Below are 27,005 nucleotides of genomic sequence, written 5' to 3'. Positions count from 1 at the left end.
CTCATGTAGACGATAATCATGAGACCAATTGGGTTCTCCCCAGGTAACCCCTGATGAGTGCCCTTCCTGAAACGTACAGAACTGGGGATGACAACCACAGACACCAAAAAAAAAAGAAGATACACCAGAAGATTAATTTCAGCAACTATTGATGGCAATTTCGGCAATAGTAAGGAATGAGGACCACTCTTCTTGATTATCAGAGACAAAACAATACAAAAATTGGTACAAATTCTGATTCACGCATTCTACTTGCCCATTACACTGAGGGGGAACGCCGATGAATGAGATAGTTTAATCCCTAACCAAGAGCGGAAAGCTCTCCAAAAGTTGTCAATAAATGGAGTTCCTCTATCAGACACAATATTAAAGGAGCCTCCTTGGAGTTTGGCAAGCTCATGTACAAACACCTGGGCTAAAGTCTTGGCATTAGGTAACAACAATAAGGCTATAAAATGAGTCATCTAGACTAGACAAGATGGGAGCAAAACTGCAAACCCACGGGAGATCAATCAGATCTTGGGAGAATATTATGCCAAACTATATAGTGAGGGGGAGGGGGGGGAGGAGAGGCGGGAGACTGGTTGAAAAAAGTAAAATTGCCACGAATCACCGCAGAGGACCTGAGTAGACTGAATGCAGATATTACAATAGAGGAAGTAAAGTCGGCAATAGGAGAACTAAATGTACATAAGGCACCGGGACCGGATGGATTTAATGGGGAATTTTATAAAGCGTTGAAAGAAGAAGTGGCACCGACTCTGACACATATATATAATAAAATTTTGGGGGGCACCGGCATATCCAACCATCTCAACACCGCTTACATAAAACTTTTACCCAAGGGAAATAAAAATGTAGACAGCCCAGCAAATTATAGACCTATCTCACTAATTAACCAAGATCTTAAACTTATGGCCAAAGTGATGGCAAAGAGGTTGGCAGAGATATTACCAAAACTAATCTCTCCAGCTCAGTCAGGATTTGTAAAGGGGAGGGCAGCGGTAATGAATGTAAGAAAGGCCATGTTGGTGATGGATGTCGCTGAACACGGGAATATCCAAAGAGAGGAACTTCCGGCCATGATTACACTAGACGCGGAAAAGGCATTTGATAATGTCTGGTGGTCATGGCTGGAAGCAGTGATGGATAGCATAGGCTTCGAAGGAGCATTTAGAACATTCATAGGGGTATTGTATACGAACCCTCAGGCTAGGGTGGCGACACCCGGGTTCTTGTCAAGGTCTTTCCCATTGAAAAAGGGAACCCAGCAGGGTTGCCCGCTGTCTCCACTTCTGTTTAATTTAGCGATCGAACCTTTATCAAGATTACTTAACGGAGGAGAATGTTTTGAGGGCATTAGCATTGGAAAGGAAAAGATACATTCAGCCCTATTTGCGGATGACATAATATTATTTATGAATAAGACTCAGAAAGAACTCTCAAACACAATACATCAGATAGAGGAGTTCCGGAGTATGGCAGGATTTAAACTAAATAGGACAAAATGTGAAATATTGTTTCTAAATAAGCAGAGTACGCAGATGCTGAGAGACTATGGTATAGGGGACAATGTATGTGGTATACCGGTGGCAAGATCCCATATCAAATATCTGGGAATCCAATTGGGACGTCTGCCGGCATCGATCTATGAGTTAAACTATAAACCTTTGATACAGAAAATAGAACGGGAATTAAAGATGTGGGAGGGATTACCCCTATCCTTACTAGGCAGAGCACATCTACTGAAAATGATGAGTTTCTCAAAGTTATTATATCCAATGCAGACTATCCCTATACTATTAAAACATACAGACGTAAATAAACTGAATAAGGCGTTCTCGGCCTTTCTATGGAGAGGAAAAAGGCTGAGAATTAGAGCGGAAAAACTAATGTTGCCATTGGAGAAGGGAGGAATCAAGATGCCAAACATTAGGGGGTATAATCTCGCATGCCTGATGAAACACGTAATAGATTGGTTGAGGAAGACGAATAGATATTCTGACATAAAATTGGAGAGTGAATTCTGTAAACCCTGGGACCTAGGGGCAATATTGCATACGTCACTAGTCAACATTCCACGGAAAATTAAACATTCTCTAGTGTGCAGAGATACGGTGATGGCATGGAAAGCAGTGAGGAAAAAATGTAATTTATCCTGGCGTATCTCCAAATACCTAGATATCTGGAAATACCCAGAGTTCCCAATGGGCAGGGAAAATAAATTATTTTCAGAATGGAGGGAGAAAGGGATAGGGGGGGTAAAAGAGCTGTTACACGAAACAGAACATAGATGGATGACATACCAGGAAATGGTAGTAAAATATGGACTATCCCCATTCCAGATCATACAATATAAACAGCTAGAAAAGGGAGTAATGGGACTATTGAGGGACGTCCGAAAGGAACAGGCGATGAATGACATGGATCAAATTATCATGAAAGATAGTCATGAGATTAATATATCATCACTATACAAAGATTTGAGGGAGACACTGGTTCCACTAAGTCCAGACCAAGTCTTGGGAACATGGGCAAGGCAACTGGAAGATGCAGAGGCAGGAGAAAAGATATTGTGGGGATGGATGAAAATGAGGAGAGAGGTGATCAATGAAGGCTGGAGGGATACACAGTTCAGGTTGATTCATAGATCGATATATGGCTTTAACATCCCAAACAAACAAAAAGTAAATAAATTGGACCACTGCCCCAAATGTACAATGCCAAAAACAGACCTGTTACATGGGATATGGCAGTGCCCAGAGAGACAAAAACTCTGGCAAAAGCTTCAGAAACTTATAATGAACATTTGGGGAGTAGAGTTGGAAATGGACCCAATGCTATGGATTTTTCATTATGAGAAAGAAGTGGGGAAAGGGGAAGGGAGGGAACAGGGGGCCATATTACCGAGGCTGTTTCATAGTATAGCAATGGTGGGCAAAAAGGCTATATTGTGTAAATGGTTAGAGGGAAGTGCCCCGTCGGAAGACGAGGTGATGAGCCAGATCAAATCATTGCTCAGAATCGAACAGCTGGAAGCAGAAAGGAACAAAGATGAATTAACGGGCAAATTTTTCAAAAAGTGGAGGAAGTTTATAGTAAAACAATGTGGGGAGACAGAAATACAGATAATAGTGAACCCCTTTATATATACGGAATGGTATTTACTAGAGGATATTCAAGGTACATTGGGACAGTTGAATCAGAGTTGCAGGGGTGGACCAAGATGAGCAATTCAGAAATACGTGTTAACCATGTGGGGGAGGAATGTGTTGAAGCCATGAGAGTCTCTCGTGTAATGAAAAATGTGTACAGATGCGAAATTAGGGTTCTTAAGATGTTAAGGGGGAAGTTTTGGGTACTAAGGGGAAAGGGACAAAGTTATGACAAGAATTATTTACATTTATGTATATCGGAATGGAGATTAATGAATTGATCTGTTATGAAACTGAAAACTGAAATAAAATTGTGTTTAAAAAAAAAAAGAGTCATCTTAGAAAACCTATCCACCAATACCAAAATGACCATATTACCAGCTGAGGAAGGTAAATCAATAATAAAGTCCAAGGAACAGTCAAAGGCTGCAAACTTCCCGAAAGACTAGAGTGAGATGCCTTAGAGTGCGCACAGATGGCACACACAGGATACCACATCCCTCCAGATTCACCAAAGGAACGCAATATGAGATCCAAAGTACCTTTAACACAAGGGTGACCAGGCCAGGACAGAATCATGATGCTCTCCCATAACCTTAAGACGATGATTCAAGCGAACAAACGACTCGTTCACCTAAATCCCAGGTGGCGCATCTCTTTGAGCCTTATCAATGTTAAGGTGGTGTCACACACAGCGACGACGACAACGACATCGTTGCTAAGTCGCCATTTTCTGTGACGTAGAAACGACCTCAACAGCGACGTCGCTGTGTGTGACACATAACAACGATCAGACCCCTGCTGCGAAATCGCTGCTTGCTCCTGAATATTCCAGGTCATTTTTTGATGGCTGCTATCCCGCTGCGCCATGATGATAAGCTCAGCATCCTTGTGTTTGACACCGCAGCAGCGACGGTCGCGACGACGCTGAAGGCAGTGACGGAGGACTGAAGGCAGGACAAGGGCGTGTTTTTGTGGTGTATTTTGCAACGCCCCTACGACTCCAATTGGTGGTTACAACAGCGTTCCGATTGGTTACCTTGCCGAAGGCGTTACAGTGATTTCATTCTTTAAGTTCCATTCTTTGTTCCACGTAGTAGATTCAAACTGAGTGTTGAAAAAGCTCAGGTAGAATGAATGAAAGCACTACTCCATCTTCCTTTGTTTGGCACGGTCACCCAATCGGGCGCCGCTGTAGTGATCACCAATCGGAACAGAGGGGCGTGAAAAAAGGCAACACAAAGGCGCTGTAGTGATCACCAATCAGAATAGAGGGGCGTGAAAAAAGGCAACACAAAGGAGCTGTAGTGATCACCAATCAGAATAGAGGGGCGTGAAAAAAGGCAACACAAAGGCGCTGTAGCGATCACCAATCGAGACAGAGGGGCGTGAAAAGAGGCAACGCAAAACATGTCTAGGGGTAAACACCACCGCCTCTATCAAGGTCTGAGTCGTCGCATAGCGACGCGTTTGACACCGCACAACGACCGTCGAGGTCGCTATGAACGCTGCTCCGTCGCTGCTTAAAATTACATGTTTGACAGCTTACAAGCGATCATCTAAGGTCGCTGTTACGTCACAGGAAATGGTGACGTAACAGCGACGTCGTTGTCACTGTCGTTGTGTGTGAACCCAGCTTTAGACTCCACATGAGTACTGAGAGACCACACCACCACTCTCTTCTGAAGAATGGGAACAGGCTCCTCACAAGGTTCACCCCTCCCTGGGAAACTCCTGGCCAAAACATTGACTTTAATGTTTTTAGAACCTTGGCGATAAGGAACGAAAAATTAAACCTACTGAAAATTAATTACCATCGAGCTTGTCTAGGTGTAAGATGCTTAACTGACTCAAGGTAAAGACATTTTTTATGGTCGGTAATTACTTTCACAGGATGTGTAGCTCCCTCCAGAAAGTGTCGCCATTCCTCAAACGCTAACTTGATTGCCAGTATTTTCCTGTTACCAATATTGTAATTACGTTCATCTGAAGATAATTTCTTAGAAAAGAAGGTGCATGGAAGCAGTTTACCAAGAGACGGACCTTAAGACGATACAGCTCCCACCCCCACTTCTGACACATCAACCGCCACCATAAAAGGTTACATCAGGCTGTATCAATACGGGTCCGACGAGAATCATTTCTTAACACAGTCAAAAGCATATAAAGCACCCTAAGTCCATTTAGAGAAGTCCATACCTTCTTAGTCATGTCAATAAGTGGTTTTGCTATAGCAGAGAAATTCTTAATAAACTTCTTGTAATAATTAACAAAATCTAAAAAACCATTGCAGAGCTTTAAGGTTCTCAGAACGGACCCATCTCAAAATAGCCTGTAATTTAGTGGGATCCATCCGTAAACCTGCAGCTGAAATAATGTAAACCAAAAACGGACGTTCTTGAACGACGAAGACACATTTTTCTAGCTTAGCGTACCATTTATGCTCTCTGAGAATTTGTAATACTTGTCTCATTGTCTCTCCAGTAAAGGAGACAAACTCTAGCACAGCGCCACCTATTGGAAGTAGCGATCCTAAAAGTCACAAGTGGATTTTCAACAATCCTTTGCAATATGACTCAGGATATATAAGCCAGATCAGAATCCCAATTTGCAGACACGGTGTTTCGGGGTGCTTGCCCCTCGTCAGTGCAAAGTATGGGGGTGTCTGATCTGGCTCATGAGAAAGCTATGTGGGGACCACGGGGGAACACTATTCTCCTTAAGGAGACTTTGCAAGCCAGTCTGGCTGCCAAGTAAGGGGACTTATAGCTGCCACACGCCTCTAAGAAAGATTCAAATTGTCTCTCCAGTAAAGGAGACAAACTCTAGCACAGCGCCACCTATTGGAAGTAGCAATCCTAAAAGTCACAAGTGGATTTTCAACAATCCTTTGCAATATGACTCAGGATATATAAGCCAGATCAGAATCCCAATTTGCAGACACGGTGTTTCGGGGTGCTTGCCCCTCGTCAGTGCAAAGTATGGGGGTGTCTGATCTGGCTCATGAGAATACTTGTCTGTCATGTTCCAAATGAGACCCAAAATCCTCTGAACATATGACCATGTAATCAAGGTAAATGATTATAAATTTCAGTAACAAATGAGAAAACACATTATTAACAAAATACTGAAATACCGCAGACCGAAATACTGCATCACCAGACTTTCAAAGTGCCCCTCCAGCGTATTAAATGCCATTTTCCACTCATCCCCCTGTCTGACCCAATTAAGATTATAGGCCCCCCAAAAGGCAAGTTTAGAGAACCAATTTAGATGTGACAAATCAATGGCAAAAAATCTGTACCGGATGTGATAACCCCTTTACCTCCAACTCAGGAGAACAAGCAAACTGTTTATCTATTATGTTTGCCCCTGATCCACTATCTAGAAATACGGTAATGGCGACATCTATGCCCCCAACCTTAACCCTTGCAGCTATTAAACATTGAGACACCATAGTGGAGGAATTACGTAGACCCAGGTTGGAATTCCCCAACTATCCTGGGTCTGAAAGTTTTCCGACTGAAATTTTTCCTTGGGCACGAAGGGGCAAGTACTGACAAAGTGTAGCTTTTTGCCACAGAAAAAACAAAGTTCTCTCCTTCAAGGAGTAGTGGAGTTTTTCCCACCATGAGAGGTCCTTCCAAGCTGCATGGGTTCATGTGAGGCTTCCAGAGTTAATGTCGGTACAGTAACCCCCTCCCAGAGAGTCTTGGTTTTATGAGACCTCTGCCAGAAACGGCGATGAATATGTATTACTAAAGACATGCACACTCTAGAGACGGGGGGAGTTTCATACATTATCAACGCCTCCTTTACCCTGTCGGACAGACCCTGAAAAAACTGGCTTTTGACCACAGGGTTGTTCCACGGAGTATCAATGGACCAGCGCTGGAATTTGGCGCAATAATCCTCTGCAGGCCAATTCCCCTGTTGCAGTGAACAAATTTTAGACTAGACTAAAGATATTTTGTCTGGATCATCAGAGATGAGCCTGAGTGCTGAGAAAAATCTGTCCACCAAGAAAAAAAACAAAACAAAAAACAGGTGACTCACGGGTAAGCATGCTTGTGGGTCCTTACTCAAGAGCGTGACCACAGCTCCCACCCGCTGTGCCTCACCACCAGAGGAGTGAGGACGTAGAAGGAAGTATAATTTACATGCTTCTCTAAAAAGGTAACAAACCGGCTGCACTCCCCCAAAAATCTTTCCGGAAGGGGCAGTTTGCATTCACATGATTCAGTGATCAGAAAAGATTGCGCCGGCGTGGTGGATTGCCCTTGTTGCTCTAACGTCCCTTTTAGTTCAGCTATCTGGAGAGACAAGGTCTGCAATTGCCTCCATAGCGGATCAACTGGGTCCATGTTGGAATGTAAAGTATAGCCAGCTATAAAGCTACGATGGCTATGAGATAGCGAGGAACCAGGGCTCATAAGCCCGCCCTCAAGTTGGGGGTCCTATACTATCCCTAACCTCATGATGGTGCAGATGCCCAAGTCTCCATCCTGGCCCTGCTCCTGCCCAGTGATCTTATTACCCATCCCCCAGGGAAGGATACGACAGGAGTGTGATGAAACATACAGATAAAGACAGATAAGGGAAACCAAAACTCTGTAACTCAGGACGCACACACAAAGATTAAGACAATAAGAGAATCAGGAGGAAAAACAGGAGCAGTAAAAAAGCCGCAAAACAAAAGGGTAAACTCCACAACCAGACCAAGAAACAAGCACAACGAAGCAAACTTTCACAAGAAAACAAACTATAGCTGGCATCGATGGAAGGATTCAACCAGCATAAATAGGAGAGCAGATGTCATAGGCCTCCCCACAACATGTGATCAAAGGAGCAAGCAGACAAGGAGAGATTAAGGGGTACTTTGCACGTTGCGACATCGCTACTGCGATATCGTCGGGGTCAAATCGAAAGTGACGCACATCCGGCGCCAGTAACGACGTTGCAACGTGTAAAGCCTAGATGCGCCGATAAACGATCGCAAAAGCGTCGTAAATTGGTGATCTGTGTAGTGTCAGACATTTTCATAATGTCGCACCAATAGGAGATACGATGTTGTTCCTCGTTCCTGCGGCAGCACACATCGCTGTGTATGAAGCCGCAGGAGCGAGGAACATCTCCTTACCTGCCTCTACCGGCTATGCGGAAGGAAGGAGATGGGCGGGATGTTTACGTCCCACTCATCTACGCCCCTCCGCTTCTATTGGCCGCCTGCCGTGTGACGTAGCTGTGACGCCGCACGACCCGCCCCCTTAGGAAGGAGGCGGGTCGCCGGCAAGAGCGACGTCGCAGGGCAGGTTAAGTGCGTGTGAAGCTGCCGTAGCGATAATGTTCGCTACGGCTGCTATCACAAGATATCGCATGTGCGACGGGGGCGGGGACTATCGCGCTCGGCATCGCTAGCGATGTCGCAACGTGCAAAGTACCCCTAACTCTTGCTAGCCTGCCTATGAATCAGCACACAGCAGGTCAACACCCAAGTCTGCCTGTGTTGACCCCAAACACCAGAGAATCCATTGGGCGGAGTGTCAGAATCTGCAATCTAAACAGAGCCTGACGCCGATATGACATTTGGCAAAGTTTGTGCAAAAGCTGTATCTGCAGTGACTTAGTGGATAGACAAGCTGATCACACAGCCATGGGTGCGAAGCCTGATATATGACAGTCTCAGCTACTGCTGGTGCCGTCAACACCATCAACTCTGCTGTAATTACCTGCCTACACATCTCTGCTATTCCAAGGTGCTCTCAACTCTCCAGATACAAGGTGTCTGATTACCTTCTCAAGTCTGCTGTTCCTGGGTGCTTTCTCCATTCCAGCAAAAAGGTTCCTGACTGTCTGCTAAACGCTGGTGTTATGTGCTACCCGCACTCCATCAAGGTGCAGTTCACACCTTTAACTATGCTGCATCTACTACCGTGTTTCCCCGAAAAAAAGACGCTGTCTTGTATTTTTTCTGCCCCGAATAATGAGCTGAGGCTAATTTTCGGGGTAGGCCTTATTCTTGGGGAAACATGGTTGGGGGAAGGTTTACCACCCAAAAAACGCAGATCCCCTTTCCCAGGATCGTCATACTTTCCAGACCCCTGGCGTCTGCATGGCTACCAGGTCCTTCTGCGATCCTTGGTGGGCGCTCCCAGCAGATATGCTGCACACCGTCCTCCCCTCCTTCTGGCTGACACTCACACATCAGATCGTACACACACACTCACTCTCATTAACACACTCATGAGATCACACATACAATTGCATGCACTCACACTCCCCACATCAGGTGATACTACTTGCTTCCAGCGAGCAGGGCACTCTGCTTTCTTGTCTCTATGATGCGTTCTACCCGCAGGTCCTGGCACTCCACTGTACAGCATCCCAGGTCCTCATGGTGGCCAGAAGCAATTGATATCGCTGTTGGTGGTGTGCGCAATCTCATATGTGTGTGTGATCTGATGTGTGTGTGTGTGATCTGATGTGTGTGTGCGATCTGATGTGTGTGTGTGCGATCTGATGTGTGTGTGTGTGATCTGATGTGTGTGTGCGATCTGATGTGTGTGCGATCTAATGTGTGTGTGTGCGATCTGATGTGTGTGTGCGATCTGATGTGTGTGTGCGATCTGATGTGTGTGCGTGTGATCTGATGTGTGTGCGTGCGATCTGATGTGTGCGTGCGATCTGATGTGTGTGTGCGATCTGATGTGTGTGTGTGTGATCTGATGTGTGTGTGTGCGATCTGATGTGTGTGTGTGCGATCTGATGTGTGTGTGCGATCTGACGTGTGTGCGTGTGATCTGATGTGTGTGCGTGCGATCTGATGTGTGTGTGTGCGATCTGATGTGTGTGCGTGCGATCTGATGTGTGTGCGTGCGATCTGATGTGTGTGCGTGCGATCTGATGTTTGTGTGTGCGATCTGATGTGTGCGTGCGATCTGATGTGTGTGCGTGCGATCTGATGTGTGTGCGTGCGATCTGATGTGTGTGCGTGCGATCTGATGTGTGTGCGTGCGATCTGATGTGTGTGCGTGTGATCTGATGTGTGTGCGTGTGATCTGATGTGTGTGTGATCTGATGTGTGTGAGTGTGTGTGTGATCTGATGTGTGTGTGATCTGATGTGTGTGTGTGATCTGATTGTGTGTGATCTGATTGTGTGTGATCTGGTGTGTGTGTGTGATCTGGTGTGTGTGTGTGATCTGGTGTGTGTGTGTGTGATCTGGTGTGTGTGTGTGATCTGGTGTGTATGTGTGATCTGATGTGTGTGTGTGTGTGATCTGATGTGTGTGTGCGATCTGATGTGTGTGCGTGTGATCTGATGTGTGTGTGATCTGGTGTGTGTGTGTGATCTGGTGTGTGTGTGTGATCTGATGTGTGTGCGTGTGATCTGATGTGTGTGTGTGTGATCTGGTGTGTGTGTGTGATCTGATGTGTGTGTGTGTGTGTGTGTGATCTGATGTGTGTGTGTGATCTGATGTGTGTGTGTGTGTGATCTGGTGTGTGTGATCTGATGTGTGTGTGTGTGATCTGATGTGTGTGTGTGATCTGATGTGTGTGTGTGATCTGATGTGTGTGAGTGTGTGTGATTTGATGTGTGTGTCTGTGTGTGTGTGTGTGATCTGATTGTGTGTGATCTGATGTGTGTCTGTGTGTGTGTGTGTGATCTGATTGTGTGTGATCTGATGTGTGTCTGTGATCTGATGTGTATGTGTGTGATCTGGTGTGTGTGTGATCTGATGTGTGTGTGTGTGATCTGATGTGTGTGTGTGTGATCTGATGTGTGTGTGTGATCTGATGTGTGTGTGTGTGTGTGTGATCTGATGTGTGTGTGTGATCTGATGTGTGTGTGTGATCTGGTGTGTGTGGATGTGCGTTCCGCCGCAGGTCCTTGATGTGTTGCACTGCTCCCTGTTGGCGTTTGTTGAGTATGATCACGGGGTCTTCTCTCTTCGGGGTGTCCGCTGTCGATAATGAAGTGTCCTGCAGTATCTGTAACGTTTTTAGCTGCATGAACACTTCATTATTGAACCGCGACTAGGGCTTATTATTGGGGTAGGTCTTATAATTAAGCCTTGCTGAAAACTCCTGCTAGGGCTTATTTTCGGGGAAACATGGGACTTTCAGCACTTTTGACTCACGTAATTTCACGCATATCCAGCTTTAAAAACTCCTCCTCCCCAGGTGAGATCGTAACACTTGTTATCTTCATTGTACTGTGCGCCTCTTATTTCCTGGAAACACTATGAAACCTGGCACAGATATTGGTAAAGTGTTGAGATGTACTGACTCATTAAAATTTCCCTTCACTGGAGCGAAGAGGCTGCAGCCGCCCGCGATAATGGCCCAGAGCATCATCCTCCTTCACTATCTGTACAGCGGGCACAATGCAGTCAGGGGGTAACGTTCTCTATTCTCCAAACCCAGGCATGTCCATTAGACACAGAAAGAGCAGTGCCATCCCTACACAGAACACGTCTCCGCCAGGAGTCCATTGGTGGTGGCTTTACACCGCTCCATCCGATGCTCAGCATTCTGCTTGGTGATGTACCGCTGCTGCATACAGGAAACGTTTCCTCCAGAGTCCACTGGTGGAGGCTTTAGACTACCCTGTATGATGCTCAAAATTGTGCTTGGTGATGTATGGCTCGGCATTGTGCTTGGTGATGTATGGCTTGGCATTGTGCTTGGTGATGTATGGCTTGGCATTGTGCTTGGTGATGTATGGCTTGGCATTGTGCTTGGTGATGTATGGCTTGGCATTGTGCTTGGTGATGTATGGCTTGGCATTGTGCTTGGTGATGTACGGCTCGGCATTGTGCTTGGTGATGTATGGTTCGGCATTGTGCTTGGTGATGTATGGCTCGGCCTTGTGCTGGGTGATGTACGGCTCGGCATTGTGCTTGGTGATGTACGGCTCGGCCTTGTGCTGGGTGATGTACGGCTCGGCATTGTGCTTGGTGATGTACGGCTCGGCATTGTGCTTGGTGATGTATGGCTCAGCATTGTGCTTGGTGATGTACGGCTCGGCATTGTGCTTGGTGATGTATGGCTCGGCATTGTGCTTGATGATGTACGGCTCTGCATTGTGCTGGGTGATGTACGGCTCGGCATTGTGCTTGGTGATATACGGCTCGACATTGTGCTTGGTGATGTACGGCTCGGCATTGTGCTTGGTGATATACGGCTCGGCATTGTGTTTGGTGATGTACGGCTCGGCATTGTGTTTGGTGATGTATGGCTCGGCATTGTGTTTGGTGATGTACGGCTCGGCATTGTGTTTGGTGATGTATGGCTCGGCATTGTGCTTGGTGATGTACGGCTCGGCATTGTGCTTGGTGATGTATGGCTCGGCATTGTGCTTGGTGATGTACGGCTCAGCATTGTGCTTGGTGATGTATGGCTCAGCATTGTGCTTGGTGATGTATGGCTCAGCATTGTGCTTGGTGATGTATGGCTCGGCCTTGTGCTGGGTGATGTACGGCTCGGCATTGTGCTTGGTGATGTACGGCTCGGCATTGTGCTTGGTGATGTATGGCTCGGCATTGTGCTGGGTGATGTACGGCTCAGCATTGTGCTTGGTGATGTACGGCTCGGTATTGTGCTGGGTGATGTACGGCTCGGCATTGTGCTTGGTGATGTACGGCTCAGCATTGTGCTTGGTGATGTACGGCTCGGCATTGTGCTCGGTGATGTACGGCTCAGCATTGTGCTTGGTGATGTACGGCTCGGCATTGTGCTTGGTGATGTACGGCTCGGTATTGTGCTGGGTGATGTATGGCTCGGCATTGTGCTTGGTGATGTACGGCTCAGCATTGTGCTTGGTGATGTACGGCTCGGCATTGTGCTCGGTGATGTACGGCTCAGCATTGTGCTTGGTGATGTACGGCTCGGCATTGTGCTTGGTGATGTATGGTTCGGCATTGTGCTTGGTGATGTATGGTTCGGCATTGTGCTTGGAGATGTACGGTTTGGCATTGTGCGTGGTGATGTACGGCTCGGCATTGTGCTTGGTGATGTACGGCTCGGCATTGTGCTTGGTGATGTACGGCTGCAGATGCTCGGCCATGAAGCTCCCGGCTGGCGCAGTGTTTGTGCTGATGTTACCAGAGGAGGTCTGGATTCTGCAATTATGGGGTCAGCAGAGCGGTGGGGACTTTTCTGCCCTTAGCTCCTCAGTACTCATCGTAATATTATGGGGTCTCCACTTCGTGGCTGAGTTGCTGCGGTTCCTTCCACTTCTCAATAATATCACTCACAGGTGATGGGGAAGATTCAGGAAGAAGAAATATCAGGAACGGACTCGTTACCCCGGTAGTTCCTATTATAGGACTGCACTGGTATCAGTGAGCTCCGCACCACCAGCCATTATATCACATGGTAAGAAAGGCAGATGGCATTGTGGTGGAGATTATACTCCGGGGAGAGGGGCAGGATTATATACACCAGGGGCGGGAGGCTGGATCTTATACTCCGGGGAGAGGGGCAGGATTATATACACCAGGGGCGGGAGGTTATACTCCGGGGGAGAGGGGCAGGATTATATACACCAGGGGCGGGAGGCTGGAGGTTATACTCCGGAGGAGAGGGGCAGGATTATATACACCAGGGGCGGGAGGTTATACTCCGGAGGAGAGGGGCAGGATTATATACACCAGGGGCGGGAGGCTGGATCTTATACTCCGGGGAGAGGGGCAGGATTATATACACCAGGGGCGGGAGGTTATACTCCGGAGGAGAGGGGCAGGATTATATACACCAGGGGCGGGAGGCTGGAGGTTATACTCCGGAGGAGAGGGGCAGGATTATATACACCAGGGGCGGGAGGTTATACTCCGGAGGAGAGGGGCAGGATTATATACACCAGGGGCGGGAGGCTGGATCTTATACTCCGGGGAGAGGGGCAGGATTATATACACCAGGGGCGAGAGGTTATACTCCGGAGGAGAGGGGCAGGATTATATACACCAGGGGCGGGAGGCTGGAGGTTATACTCCGGAGAAGAGGGGCAGGATTATATACACCAGGGGCAGGAGGCTGGATCTTATACTCCGGGGAGAGGGGCAGGATTATATACACCAGGGGCGGGAGGTTATACTCCGGGGGAGAGGGGCAGGATTATATACACCAGGGGCGGGAGGCTGGAGGTTATACTCCGGAGAAGAGGGGCAGGATTATATACACCAGGGGCAGGAGGCTGGATCTTATACTCCGGGGAGAGGGGCAGGATTATATACACCAGGGGCGGGAGGCTGGATCTTATACTCCGGGGAGAGGGGCAGGATTATATACACCAGGGGCGGGAGGCTGGATCTTATACTACAGAGGGAGAGGGGCAGGATTATATACACCAGGGCCGGGAGGCTGGATCTTATACTCCGGAGGAGAGGGGCAGGATTATATACACCAGGGCCGGGAGGCTGGATCTTATACTCCGGAGGACAGGGGCAGGATTATATACACCAGGGCCGGGAGGCTGGATCTTATACTCCGGAGGAGAGGGGCAGGATTATATACACCAGGGGCGGGAGACTGGATCTTATACTACAGAGGGAGAGGGGCAGGATTATATACACCAGGGGCGGGAGGCTGGATCTTATACTCCGGGGAGAGGGGCAGGATTATATACACCAGGGGCGGGAGGCTGGATGTTATACTCCGGGGGAGAGGGGCAGGATTATATACACTAATGTCAATGGGGCTGAATGTAAAACCCAAATTGAATGAGTAATACGTGTTGAATACTTTCCTGCATTTCCCCAGCCTGAAAATATCAGATAATGAATCTCTGAGCCTTGTAGAAAAAGAACCTGATGATATTACATGACCCAGCTCCATGGATGAGGACTTCAGAGACATCATCAGCTTTACGTCATCTACATCTCCTCCACTGATATTCGGGAGGAGGATATAGGTAAAGTCTGTCTGTAAATTACACAGATAGAAGAAAACACAGAGTTTCTGGAAGGTTCTCACCATTCACCGACATGGATAAGGGATGTCCGTGTCCACTCGTCGTTCCACCGACACTTTCCTGCAAGGATTCCACATAAGACATAAGAAAAACACTTCTCAGTGTGTCCCCGCTATACATAGGAGCAAGTGACATAAATACACATGAACTCCAGGCGTCTTATAAATGTGATGAGCTCAATACCAAAGCGCAGAGAAAGTTCAGAGAAGGAGAGAAGGTCCTCACCACACGATGACATCTGTCACAGTCTTTATAAAATTAAAAACCAGCGGACACGACGCCTACCCCCACCGCTGCTGGCGATCACTAGAAAGCGTCATTACTATAGAGGATTTCCAGAAATCTCATCTACCTGATGATCCAGGGGGACATTCGGCTTTTCCTCTGGAGGATCCTGGGAATAGAGAGGACTGGGACTTCTCTCTGGTGGATTTCTCGGACTGGACCCATCTATAGGAAATATACACAGTGACTGAATACATCGTCTACATGTGATGATCAGATGATGGGGGGTCCAGGTGACCTCAGACCCGGCCTCTCCTCTATAATCAGGGTTGTCTCCTCTTACCCGGAGATGTGAGGGGCTGGAGATTCTCCATCATGACGTCCTTGTACAGATCCTTGTGTCCTTCTAGATACTCCCACTCCTCCATGGAGAAATAGATGGTGACGTCCTGACACCGTATAGGAACCTGACACACACAATGAGCCGCCATTAGCAGACCCCTCCCCCGGTGTTATTATATAATGTCCCAGCATTCCCGGCAGCGCTCACCTCTCCGCTCAGCAGCTCAGTGATCCTGTGGGTCAGTTCCAGGATCTTCTGCTCATGTATCAGTGAATGAGGTGGAGGCTCGGTGATGTCACTCGGGGTCCTGCTCCGTCCTCCTGACACACGAGGGGTCACACACTCCCCAGACGACGTCTTCACTACTGTGTGATCCTGTGTATGGGGAGACGCCGATCACTACATCTATTCTGAGGATCCTTCACCTTCCCCATCATTTCCCTGCTTTATTCCTAGGGATCAGAGTGATGTGATGGGAAGATCTCACCTCTCCAGTGATCCAGTAGATTATCTCCAGGGTGAGGTCTAATATCCGAGCAGCCATGTGGTCTCTGTCCAGCTCCATCCTTTAATAAATATACCTGTAGATATTCTGTACCCTAAATGGAACTGGAGGAAAGAAAAGGATTGAATGCGAAATCTGAATCATAGAATGGTAGAGTTGGAAGGGTCCTCCCGGTCCTCCGGTCTACCACCCTTCTCACAGCAGGACACAGCATAGATTGAGAAGGCCATTTTTCTCCTTCTAGACTTGTCCTCTGCCTTTTACACATTCAACCTCTCTATAATATCACAAACCTCTCGTCCTCTGATATGTTTTATAAAGGATTATTAGAACAATGACTTCACACATGAAGAATAACTTTCTCGTATAACTTAGAATATCATGGTCCCGATAGAGATGGCAGAAACACAAAGCAACAATTATCAGCAGAAGAACTTGGTGCACAGCGGGAAGCCTACAATGCCAGGATGGACCCCAGCTAACCCTTCCCCATGCTCGGGCGCTGTAGTTCCGGCTCTGGCCATCGTTCCCAATCCCAGGATGGACCCCAGCTAACCCTTCCCCATGCTCGGGCGCTGTAGTTCCGGCTCTGGCCATCGTTCCCAATCCCAGGATGGACCCCAGCTAACCCTTCCCCATGCTCGGGCGCTGCAGTTCCAGCTCTGGCCATCGTTCCCAATCCCAGGATGGACCCCAGCTAACCCTTCCCCATGCTTGGGCGCTGCAGTTCCGGCTCTGGCCATCGTTCCCAATCCCAGGATGGACCCCAGCTAACCCTTCCCCATGCTCGGGCGCTGCAGTTCCGGCTCTGGCCATCGTTGCCAATCCCAGGATGGACCCCAGCTAACCCTTCCCCATGCTCGGGCGCTGCAGTTCCGGCTCTGGCCATCGTTCCCAATCCCAGGATGGACCCCAGCTAACCCTTCCCCATGCTCGGGCGCTGCAGTTCCGGCTCTGGCCATCGTTCCCAATCCCAGGATGGACCCCAGCTAACCCTTCCCCATGCTCGGGCGCTGCAGTTCCGGCTCTGGCCATCGTTCCCAATCCCAGGATGGACCCCAGCTAACCCTTCCCCATGCTCGGGCGCTGCAGTTCCGGCTCTGGCCATCGTTCCCAATCCCAGGATGGACCCCAGCTAACCCTTCCCCATGCTCGGGCGCTGCAGTTCCGGCTCTGGCCATCGTTCCCAATCCCAGGATGGACCCCAGCTAACCCTTCCCCATGCTCGGGCGCTGCAGTTCCGGCTCTGGCCCTCGTTCCCACTCAACTGATTTTGCTTTTCTTTCTTATGTATTTTATACTCATGTAAAGTTGCTTTTGGAGCAACATTTGCAGTTTCCCATCAATGTGCGGCATAAAATCAGGCTGGCCAAGTTGTGTACAGAAGTAAAGAAGAAGGGAGTCTATTCTGAAGGTAGATAGACCCGGTGTCCGAGGTGGAGGAGCGGCAGAGCGAGGAAGCAGCCGAAAGAGACAGAGAGACCGCACTGTAACGCAGCCAGAGGTGGGCTGAGGATTGAAGACCATGACTACTGCCCAGGGCTACGTTACATTTGGTGTAGTCGGCAGGGTGCGGGAATCTCGCATGAAAATGGGGATAATGTGACCCTTGGAGCAGAAGATCTAGCGCCTGAAGTACAGCGGCATGAGATAGCGCCATGTAAGGATCTAATGTTAATGGACTGAGACTGTGACAAAGAGAAAATGACGACTAAGAAGGAGGTGGCATGGGGCCTGAAGGAAAGTGACCATGCCCTACGTGGGTGAAGACGGCACCCAGACAATTTAAAATGTACCTGGCACAAAGGAGTGTCGGCGATGAAGAGGGGAAGAGCTGAAGAGAAGATGTGGCCAGAGATGAAGAGATCCCACTGAAGAGGGCACCCGTGGAAGATGAAGGTGCTGCCGAGCAAGAGGAAGGTATGGCAGCCAAAGAGATGCCTGCTTAGGCTATGTGCGCACGTTGCGTAATTCATGCAGTTACGCTGCGCTTTGTAGCGCAGCGTAACTGCATGCGTCCTGCGTCCCCTGCACAGTCTATGGAGATTGTGCAGGGGCCGTGCGCACGTGGCGTTTTAGAGCGCTGCGTTCAAGAAGTGACATGTCACTTCTTTCCTGCGCTTTGCCGGCATTCCCCGCTCTGTCTATGGCAGGAGCTGCAGGCAGAGCGCATGGAATCGGCTTTTTTTTTTTTTCTCTACGGACATTTTCTGCAGCGATTTGAAGCGCACGTGTGCTGTTCAGATCGCTGCAGAAAATTCTGCACTGACTGTACGCAACGTGCGCACATAGCCTTATGGGTACGGCCCAGCGTGTGAGAGAGGCATGGCTATGGGTTCGGTTCGCAAGACAGACGAGTGACGCGACTAGGCTCTGGCACCGGAAGAAGCAGACCTTGCGACGCGGGATGTTCATGTAACCAAGCCAACTGGGCCATTTTACGAGAGACAGCATGGTGTGAAGCGGGAAAAAAGTGATCGTGATGCAGCTTTCCACTTGATCACGCAGGAAGCGTCGACCACTGAGCAGGCACGGTGGCAGTGCGGAATCGAGTAGGATCGGCACTTGTACATCAACTGTGGCACCACCGTGAACCGAGCCCTGGGCCTGGACTGTAGTGCGCTGCGGATCCAGTGCTGGAACCCGATGACAGCCAAAGGCGGATGGGACGAATTGGAGCAAGAGGAGACTAAAAACCCGGCCCTGATGAAGAGGAGGGTCCGGTGGACTTCCGCAATATGCAATACACCGGGGAGGAAAGGCCAGCCCCGGCCTGGCGTAATCTCCAGATACCTCCCCACACATAATCTCCAGTATATAACCTGTCCTCTCCATACATATCTCCCTAATCTCCTGATAAGTCCCCACACATAATCTCCAGTATATAACCTGTCCCCTCCATACATATCTCCCTAATCTCCTGATATATCCCTACACATAATCTCCAGTATATAATCTGTCCCCTCCATACATCTCTCCCTAATCTCCTGATACCTCCCCACACACATAATCTCCAGTATATAACCTGTCCCCTCCATACATATCTCCCTAATCTCCTGATATATCCCTACACATAATCTCCAGTATATAATCTGTCCCCTCCATACATCTCTCCCTAATCTCCTGATACCACCCACACATAATCTCCAGTATATAACCTGTCCCTTCCATACATATCTCCCTAATCTCCTGATACCTCCCCACACATAATCTCCAGTATATAACCTGTCCTCTCCATACATCTCTCCCTAATCTCCTGATACCTCCCCACACATAATCTCCAGAATCTAACCTGTCCTCTCCATACATCTCTCCTAATCTCCTGATACCTCCCCACACATAATCTCCAGTATCTAACCTGTCCTCTCCATACATCTCTCCTAATCTCCTGATACCTCCCCACACATAATCTCCAGTATATAACCTATCCTCTCCATACATCTCTCCCTAATCTCCTGATACCTCCCCACACATAATCTCCAGTATATAACCTGTCCTCTCCATACATCTCTCCCTAATCTCCTGATACCTCCCCACACATAATCTCCAGTATATAACCTGTCCTCTCCATACATCTCTCCCTAATCTCCTGATACCTCCCCACACATAATCTCCAGTATATAACCTGTCCTCTCCATACATCTCTCCCTAATCTCCTGATACCTCCCCACACATAATCTCCAGTATATAACCTGTCCTCTCCATACATCTCTCCTAATCTCCTGATACCTCCCCACACATAATCTCCAGTATATAACCTATCCTCTCCATACATCTCTCCCTAATCTCCTGATACCTCCCCACACATAATCTCCAGTATATAACCTGTCCTCTCCATACATCTCTCTGTATAATCTCCTGATACCCCCCACACATAATCTCCAGTATATAACCTGTCCTCTCTATACATCTCTCCTAATCTCCTGATACCCCCCAAACATAATCTCCAGTATATAACCTGTCCTCTCCATACATCTCTCCCTAATCTCCTGATACCTCCCCACACATAATCTCCAGTATATAACCTGTCCTCTCCATACATCTCTCCTAATCTCCTGATACCTCCCCACACATAATCTCCAGTATATAACCTGTCCTCTCCATACATCTCTCCCTAATCTCCTGATACCTCCCCACACATAATCTCCAGTATATAACCTGTCCCCTCCATACAGCTCTCCCTAATCTCCTGATACCTCCCCACACATAATCTCCAGTATGTAACCTGTCCTCTCCATACATCTCTCCCTAATCTCCTGATACCTCCCCACACATAATCTCCAGTATATAACCTGTCCTCTCCATACATCTCTCCCTAATCTCCTGATACCTCCCCACACATAATCTCCAGTATATAACCTGTCCCCTCCATACAGCTCTCCCTAATCTCCTGATACCTCCCCACACATAATCTCCAGTATGTAACCTGTCCTCTCCATACATCTCTCCCTAATCTCCTGATACCTCCCCACACATAATCTCCAGTATATAACCTGTCCTCTCCATACATCTCTCCCTAATCTCCTGATACCTCCCCACACATAATCTCCAGTATATAACCTGTCCTCTCCATACATCTCTCCTAATCTCCTGATACCTCCCCACACATAATCTCCAGTATATAACCTGTCCTCTCCATACATCTCTCCCTAATCTCCTGATATCTCCTCACACATAATCTCCAGTATATAACCTGTCCCCTCCATACATCTCTCCTAATCTCCTGATACCTCCCCACACATAATCTCCAGTATATAACCTGTCCTCTCCATACATCTCTCCCTAATCTCCTGATACCCCCCACACATAATCTCCAGTATATAACCTGTCCCCTCCATACATCTCTCCCTAATCTCCTGATACCTCCCCACACATAATCTCCAGTATATAACCTGTCCTCTCCATACATCTCTCCTAATCTCCTGATACCTCCCCACACATAATCTCCAGTATATAACCTGTCCTCTCCATACATCTCTCCCTAATCTCCTGATACCTCTCCACACATAATCTCCAGTATATAACCTGTCCTCTCCATACATCTCTCCCTAATCTCCTGATACCTCCCCACACATAATCTCCAGTATATAACCTGTCCTCTCCATACATCTCTCCTAATCTCCTGATACCTCCCCACACATAATCTCCAGTATATAACCTGTCCTCTCCATACATCTCTCCCTAATCTCCTGATACCTCCCCACACATAATCTCCAGTATATAACCTGTCCTCTCCATACATCTCTCCTAATCTCCTGATACCGCCACACACATAATCTCCAGTATATAACCTGTTCTCTCCATACATCTCTCCCTAATCTCCTGATACCTCCCCACACATAATCTCCAGAATATAACCTGTCCTCTCCATACATCTCTCCCTAATCTCCTGATACCTCCCCACACATAATCTCCAGTATATAACCTGTCCTCTCCATACATCTCTCCTAATCTCCTGATACCTCCCCACACATAATCTCCAGTATATAACCTGTCCTCTCCATACATCTCTCCCTAATCTCCTGATACCTCCCCACACATAATCTCCAGTATATAACCTGTCCTCTCCATACATCTCTCCTAATCTCCTGATACCGCCACACACATAATCTCCAGTATATAACCTGTTCTCTCCATACATCTCTCCCTAATCTCCTGATACCTCCTCACACATAATCTCCAGTATATAACCTGTCCTCTCCATACATCTCTCCCTAATCTCCTGATACCTCCCTACATATAATCTCCAGTATATAACCTGTCCTCTCCATACATCTCTCCTAATCTCCTGATACCGCCACACACATAATCTCCAGTATATAACCTGTTCTCTCCATACATCTCTCCCTAATCTCCTGATACCTCCCCACACATAATCTCCAGTATATAACCTGTCCTCTCCATACATCTCTCCCTAATCTCCTGATACCTCCCCACACATAATCTCCAGTATATAACCTGTCCTCTCCATACATCTCTCCCTAATCTCCTGATACCTCCCCATACATAATCTCCAGTATATAACCTGTCCCCTCCATACATCTCTCCTAATCTCCTGATACCGCCACACACATAATCTCCAGTATATAACCTGTTCTCTCCATACATCTCTCCTAATCTCCGGATACCTCCACACACATAATCTCCAGTATATAACCTGTCCTCTCCATACATCTCTCCCTAATCTCCTGATACCTCTCCACACATAATCTCCAGTATATAACCTGTCCTCTCCATACATCTCTCCTAATCTCCTGATACCTCTCCACACATAATCTCCAGTATATAACCTGCCCTCTCCATACATCTCTCCCTAATCTCCTGATACCTCCCCACACATAATCTCCAGTATATAACCTGTCCTCTCCATACGCACATATACCGGAGAGGCGTCACTGCGTCTTCTCTGATCGCTGAGGTTTTCTGTGAGGTTGTCTTTGCTCCACTGCATGTGAGGCAGGAAGTTTGGCAGGAAATGGTGAGGTTCAGGCTGCAGCCTTCCTGTCCCTGCAGTGGGAGCGGCCATCTTGTTGGTGGGAGTCTCCTAGTTACCAGGACTCCCAGTATTACACACATGGCTGCTGCTCCTGAGCTCAGGGACACAGGAGAGGGAGGATTTGTGGTAGAAGCCATTATCCCAGCACTATATATATATATATATATATGTCGCGGGCGGGGAGGGGACGCTGCGCTCACCACGCTCGGGTCCGGTGCTGCTGCAGCTGCTGTTCGGTGGCTCGAGCGGTGGGCCGGATCCAGGGACTCGAGCGGCGCTCCTCGCCCGTGAGTGAAAAGGGTGTTTTGTTGGTGTTTGGGATGTCGGTTTGTGACGCCACCCACGGTGTGTGGTGAGGTTGGGGCACCACCGCTGCTCTGTACGGGGATCCCGGGAGCGATGACAGGGAGCAGCTGGGATGTTTCTCTCCCCTCCGTGGGTAGGGGATTTTGGTAGTCCCGGGGCCTGGAGTTCTTGTCTGTTTGGTGGATTGCGGGGCCTGACCAGGTGCAGGGTCGCGGGGCAGCGCAGTGCCAGACGGCACGGTGGTCCTTACTCAGCCAGTAACGCACACGGAGTCTCTTGTAAAACAAACGGCTGGATGGACGAGTCCCACAGACGGCTGCGGCGGTCACTCCCGGTCGGTTGGCGGTAACGGTCTCTCCCTGCACCGGTGTTATGTTCTCGGCCCCGATGGCTTCCCACCGGCAGCCCGCTCCCCAGCGGTGTGTTGGCTAAGGGAGCCCCTTTTGTTGCCCGCAGGCTCTGGCTCTTGGAGCTCTAGCGGTAGCTTTATCTCCCTCACGGTTTGGACGGTTGCCTTCAGTCGGATCTTTATTGCTGGGAAACCCCGGAGGTTCCCGTCGCTGACGGATTTGACCGGTTTAACGGCGACTCCTAGCCTGGTCGGGGTCCGTAGGCCCTGCCCGATGGTGCTGGCTTCTCTTCGCTCCCCGGTCCGGTACCGGCGGGCCACCGCCCGTCCCCGGTCCTTATGGTTGTGCGTCAATCTGCCTCTCCTGCAGACGGTCACCACCGTCTGCCAACCGTGCTGTCAGGTGCCCGGGCCACGTACCCGGACACGGCCAGTCAGTTCCTCCACTACCACTTCCCCTGACGCCTTGTCACTGTCTGACCTTCTTTCCCGCCTCCAGGACTGTGAACTCCTCGGTGGGAGGAGCCAACCGCCTGGCCCCGCCCCTCCTGGTGTGGACATCAGCCCCTGGAGGGAGGCAACAAGGATTTGTGTGTGTGTGGCTGGTGTGCCTAACCGGAGTGTGGGGTGTGTTGTTGCAGTACCTGTGATGTCCTGGCTTGTCCAGGGCGCCACATATATATATATATCTATATATACATATACTGTACACATGTATCATCAGAGTGGCAGGTTACATGGCACATGGCGGCACACAGCTTTCTGGAGATCCTGAGAGGTATTATTAGAATACATCATGGTTCCTTTGAATATAATAATGGTGCTTACTTGATTTATGGGATGTATGACTGAGTGCGCAGTGTGAGGCAGTAACGTGTCAGATCGCTGATATCCACCAGACATTTTGGTGTCCATCATCCTTGTGCCGTCCTTTCCTATTATTTTGTACATTTTTTCTGTAGGTCAGCTCATATAGAGGACGGTGGTAGACGGCTCGTCACAGCTAGTCGTGGTTCCTTCCTCTGTTTGGCCATACAGGATTTATTATTGTACATCCAGTTGGAAGACTGTCTCAATGGGGTGCCACAGGGCTCTGTCCTGGGCCCAGTGTTCTTCAATATCTTTATCAATGATTTGGATGAAGGTATTAAGGGTAAACTGATTAAATTTGCTGATGACACAAAGCTCGGAGGAATAGCTAATACTAGAGAAGACAGAGAGGATTCAACGAGATCTAAACAAGCTGGAACAATGGGCAGTAACTAATAGAATGGTTTATAACAGGGAGAAATGCAAAGTCATACATCTTGGCAAGAATAATGAAAAGAGCATATACAGCATGGGAGGAACAGAGCTATCCAACAGCATGTGTGACATCTACAGCATGGGAGGAACAGAGCTATCCAACAGCATGTGTGACATATACAGCATGGGAGGAATAGCGCTATCCAACAGCATGTGTGACATCTACAGCATGGGAGGAACAGAGCTATCCAACAGCATGTGTGACATATACAGCATGGGAGGAATAGAGCTATCCAACAGCATATGTGACATATACAGCATGGGAGGAATAGCGCTATCCAACAGCATGTGTGACATATACAGCATGGGAGGAATAGAACTATCCAACAGCATGTGTGACATATACAGCATGGGAGGAACAGAGCTATCCAACAGCATGTGTGACATATACAGCATGGGAGGAACAGAGCTATCCAACAGCATGTGTGACATATACAGCATGGGAGGAATAGCGCTATCCAACAGCATGTGTGACATATACAGCATGGGAGGAATAGAACTATCCAACAGCATGTGTGACATATACAGCATGGGAGGAATAGAGCTATCCAACAGCATGTGTGACATATACAGCATGGGAGGAATAGAGCTATCCAACAGCATGTGTGACATATACAGCATGGGAGGAATAGAGCTATCCAACAGCATGTGTGATATATACAGCATGGGAGGAATAGAGCTATCCAACAGCATGTGTGACATCTACAGCATGGGAGGAACAGAGCTATCCAACAGCATGTGTGACATATACAGCATGGGAGGAATAGCGCTATCCAACAGCATGTGTGACATATACAGCATGGGAGGAATAGAGCTATCCAACAGCATGTGTGATATATACAGCATGGGGGGAATAGAGCTATCCAACAGCATGTGTGACATATACAGCATGGGAGGAATAGAGCTATCCAACAGCATGTGTGAAAAAGACTTAGCTATACTAATAGATCACAGACTACACAAGAGTCAACAGTGTGACGCAGCAGCAAAAAAGGCAAACACCGTTCTAGGATGTATTAACAGAAGCATCCAGTCTAGATCACGTGAAGTCATTATCCCCCTTTACTCCTCTTTGGTCAGACCTCATCTGGAATATTGTGTCCAGTTCTGGGCACCACATTTTAAAAAAAGACATCAACAAACTGGAGCAAGTTCAGAGAAGAGTGACCAGAATGGTGACCGGTCTGCAAACCATGTCCTATGAGGAACGGTTACAGGATTTAGGATTGTTTAGCTTGTAAGAGAGAAGACGGAGAGGAGACTTAATAGCTGTCTACAAATATCTTACAGGCGGTCACACTGTAGAGGGATCCGTTTTATTCTCATTTTCACAAGGAAAGACTAGAAGCAATGGATGAAACTGATGGGGAGAAGACACAGATTAGATATTAGAAAAAACTTTTCGACAGTGAGGATGATCAATGAGTGGAACAGGCGGCCACGAGAGGTGGAGAGTTCTCCTTCAATGGAAGTCTTTAAAAAGAGGTTGGACGGACATCTGTCTGGGATGATTTAGTGACTCCTGCTTTGAGCAGGGGGTTGGACCAGATGACCCAGGAGGTCCATTCCAACTCTAATCTATGATTCTATATGACTGATACGTTCTTTGACGCTAGTTTGTGTCAGAGATTAATTTTTTTTACCCCGAGACCATTAGATTATTTATTCATCCGAATGAAAAAGATTGCCCTGTGTGACCTTCATATTGTATTATGTGTGAGAAATAATGTGAGGAGTCCGATAATAATAATATAATTGGTGCCTTCCTGTAAATAGAAATACAGTCATGGCTGAAAGTGTCCTCAGACCATTCTCTTCTTCTCTTTCTGTCCTCCATGCTTAGTGCGACACACACAGACACACAATGCAAAGATTGAGGAGACTTCTCCCCTTTTTATCTGGTTTCAGCTGTGATTTTCATATTGCCCACATCGGTTACTACCCACAGGGAAGTGTGAACGGCATCACATGCACATTCTTAGAATAAAGTTGTTTGCCTACTATCTTGTCCTGCTCATATTTGGGGGGTTTTGTGTGAGCAGGGCCGGCTCCAGGTATTTGTGGGCCCCGGGCGAAAGAGTCTCAGTGGGCCCCATGCACACACAGACACGCACATACAGGTACATACACATACAGGCATACGTACATATACATATTTAAAGACATTGACAAAAATACATATAAACAGAGATAAATCTATATACAGTCATATACACTGACATATATAGACACACATCATACACACAGACACATTAGACATATTAATATGGGGAAGCCGGCAGCAGCCTCATTCACCTCCCCCGCTTGTCTCCCATCCAGCTCCTCCCAGGCATGTGTCTGTGGCGCGCT

General features: G+C 48.0%; 1 protein-coding gene across 2 annotated transcripts in view; it reads right to left on the bottom strand.

Annotated features, from left to right (window-relative positions):
• Window positions 1-22,664, bottom strand: part of LOC142292356 (uncharacterized) — a 28,517-nt gene extending 5,853 nt beyond the window's left edge. Inside the window, exons 1-6 of one of the 2 annotated variants that reach the window (XM_075337674.1) lie at window positions 22,577-22,664; window positions 16,183-16,304; window positions 15,903-16,070; window positions 15,696-15,819; window positions 15,480-15,577; window positions 15,130-15,187 (exon numbers count right to left, since the gene is read on the bottom strand). In XM_075337674.1, coding sequence (XP_075193789.1) covers window positions 15,130-15,187; window positions 15,480-15,577; window positions 15,696-15,819; window positions 15,903-16,070; window positions 16,183-16,260 — 526 coding nt within the window. In that variant the 5' untranslated portion in view covers window positions 16,261-16,304; window positions 22,577-22,664. The remainder of the gene's footprint in view (window positions 1-15,129; window positions 15,188-15,479; window positions 15,578-15,695; window positions 15,820-15,902; window positions 16,071-16,182; window positions 16,305-22,576) is intronic. The other variant, XM_075337673.1, reaches the window with a different exon arrangement.
• Between the last annotated feature and the right edge of the window lie 4,341 nt (window positions 22,665-27,005).

Source organism: Anomaloglossus baeobatrachus, chromosome 2 (genome assembly GCF_048569485.1).
Source record: "Anomaloglossus baeobatrachus isolate aAnoBae1 chromosome 2, aAnoBae1.hap1, whole genome shotgun sequence".
Classification (NCBI taxonomy): Eukaryota; Metazoa; Chordata; class Amphibia; order Anura; family Aromobatidae; genus Anomaloglossus; species Anomaloglossus baeobatrachus.
The sequence above is the reverse complement of the archived record's forward strand: the minus strand, read 5'-3'. Positions and strand labels throughout refer to the sequence as shown.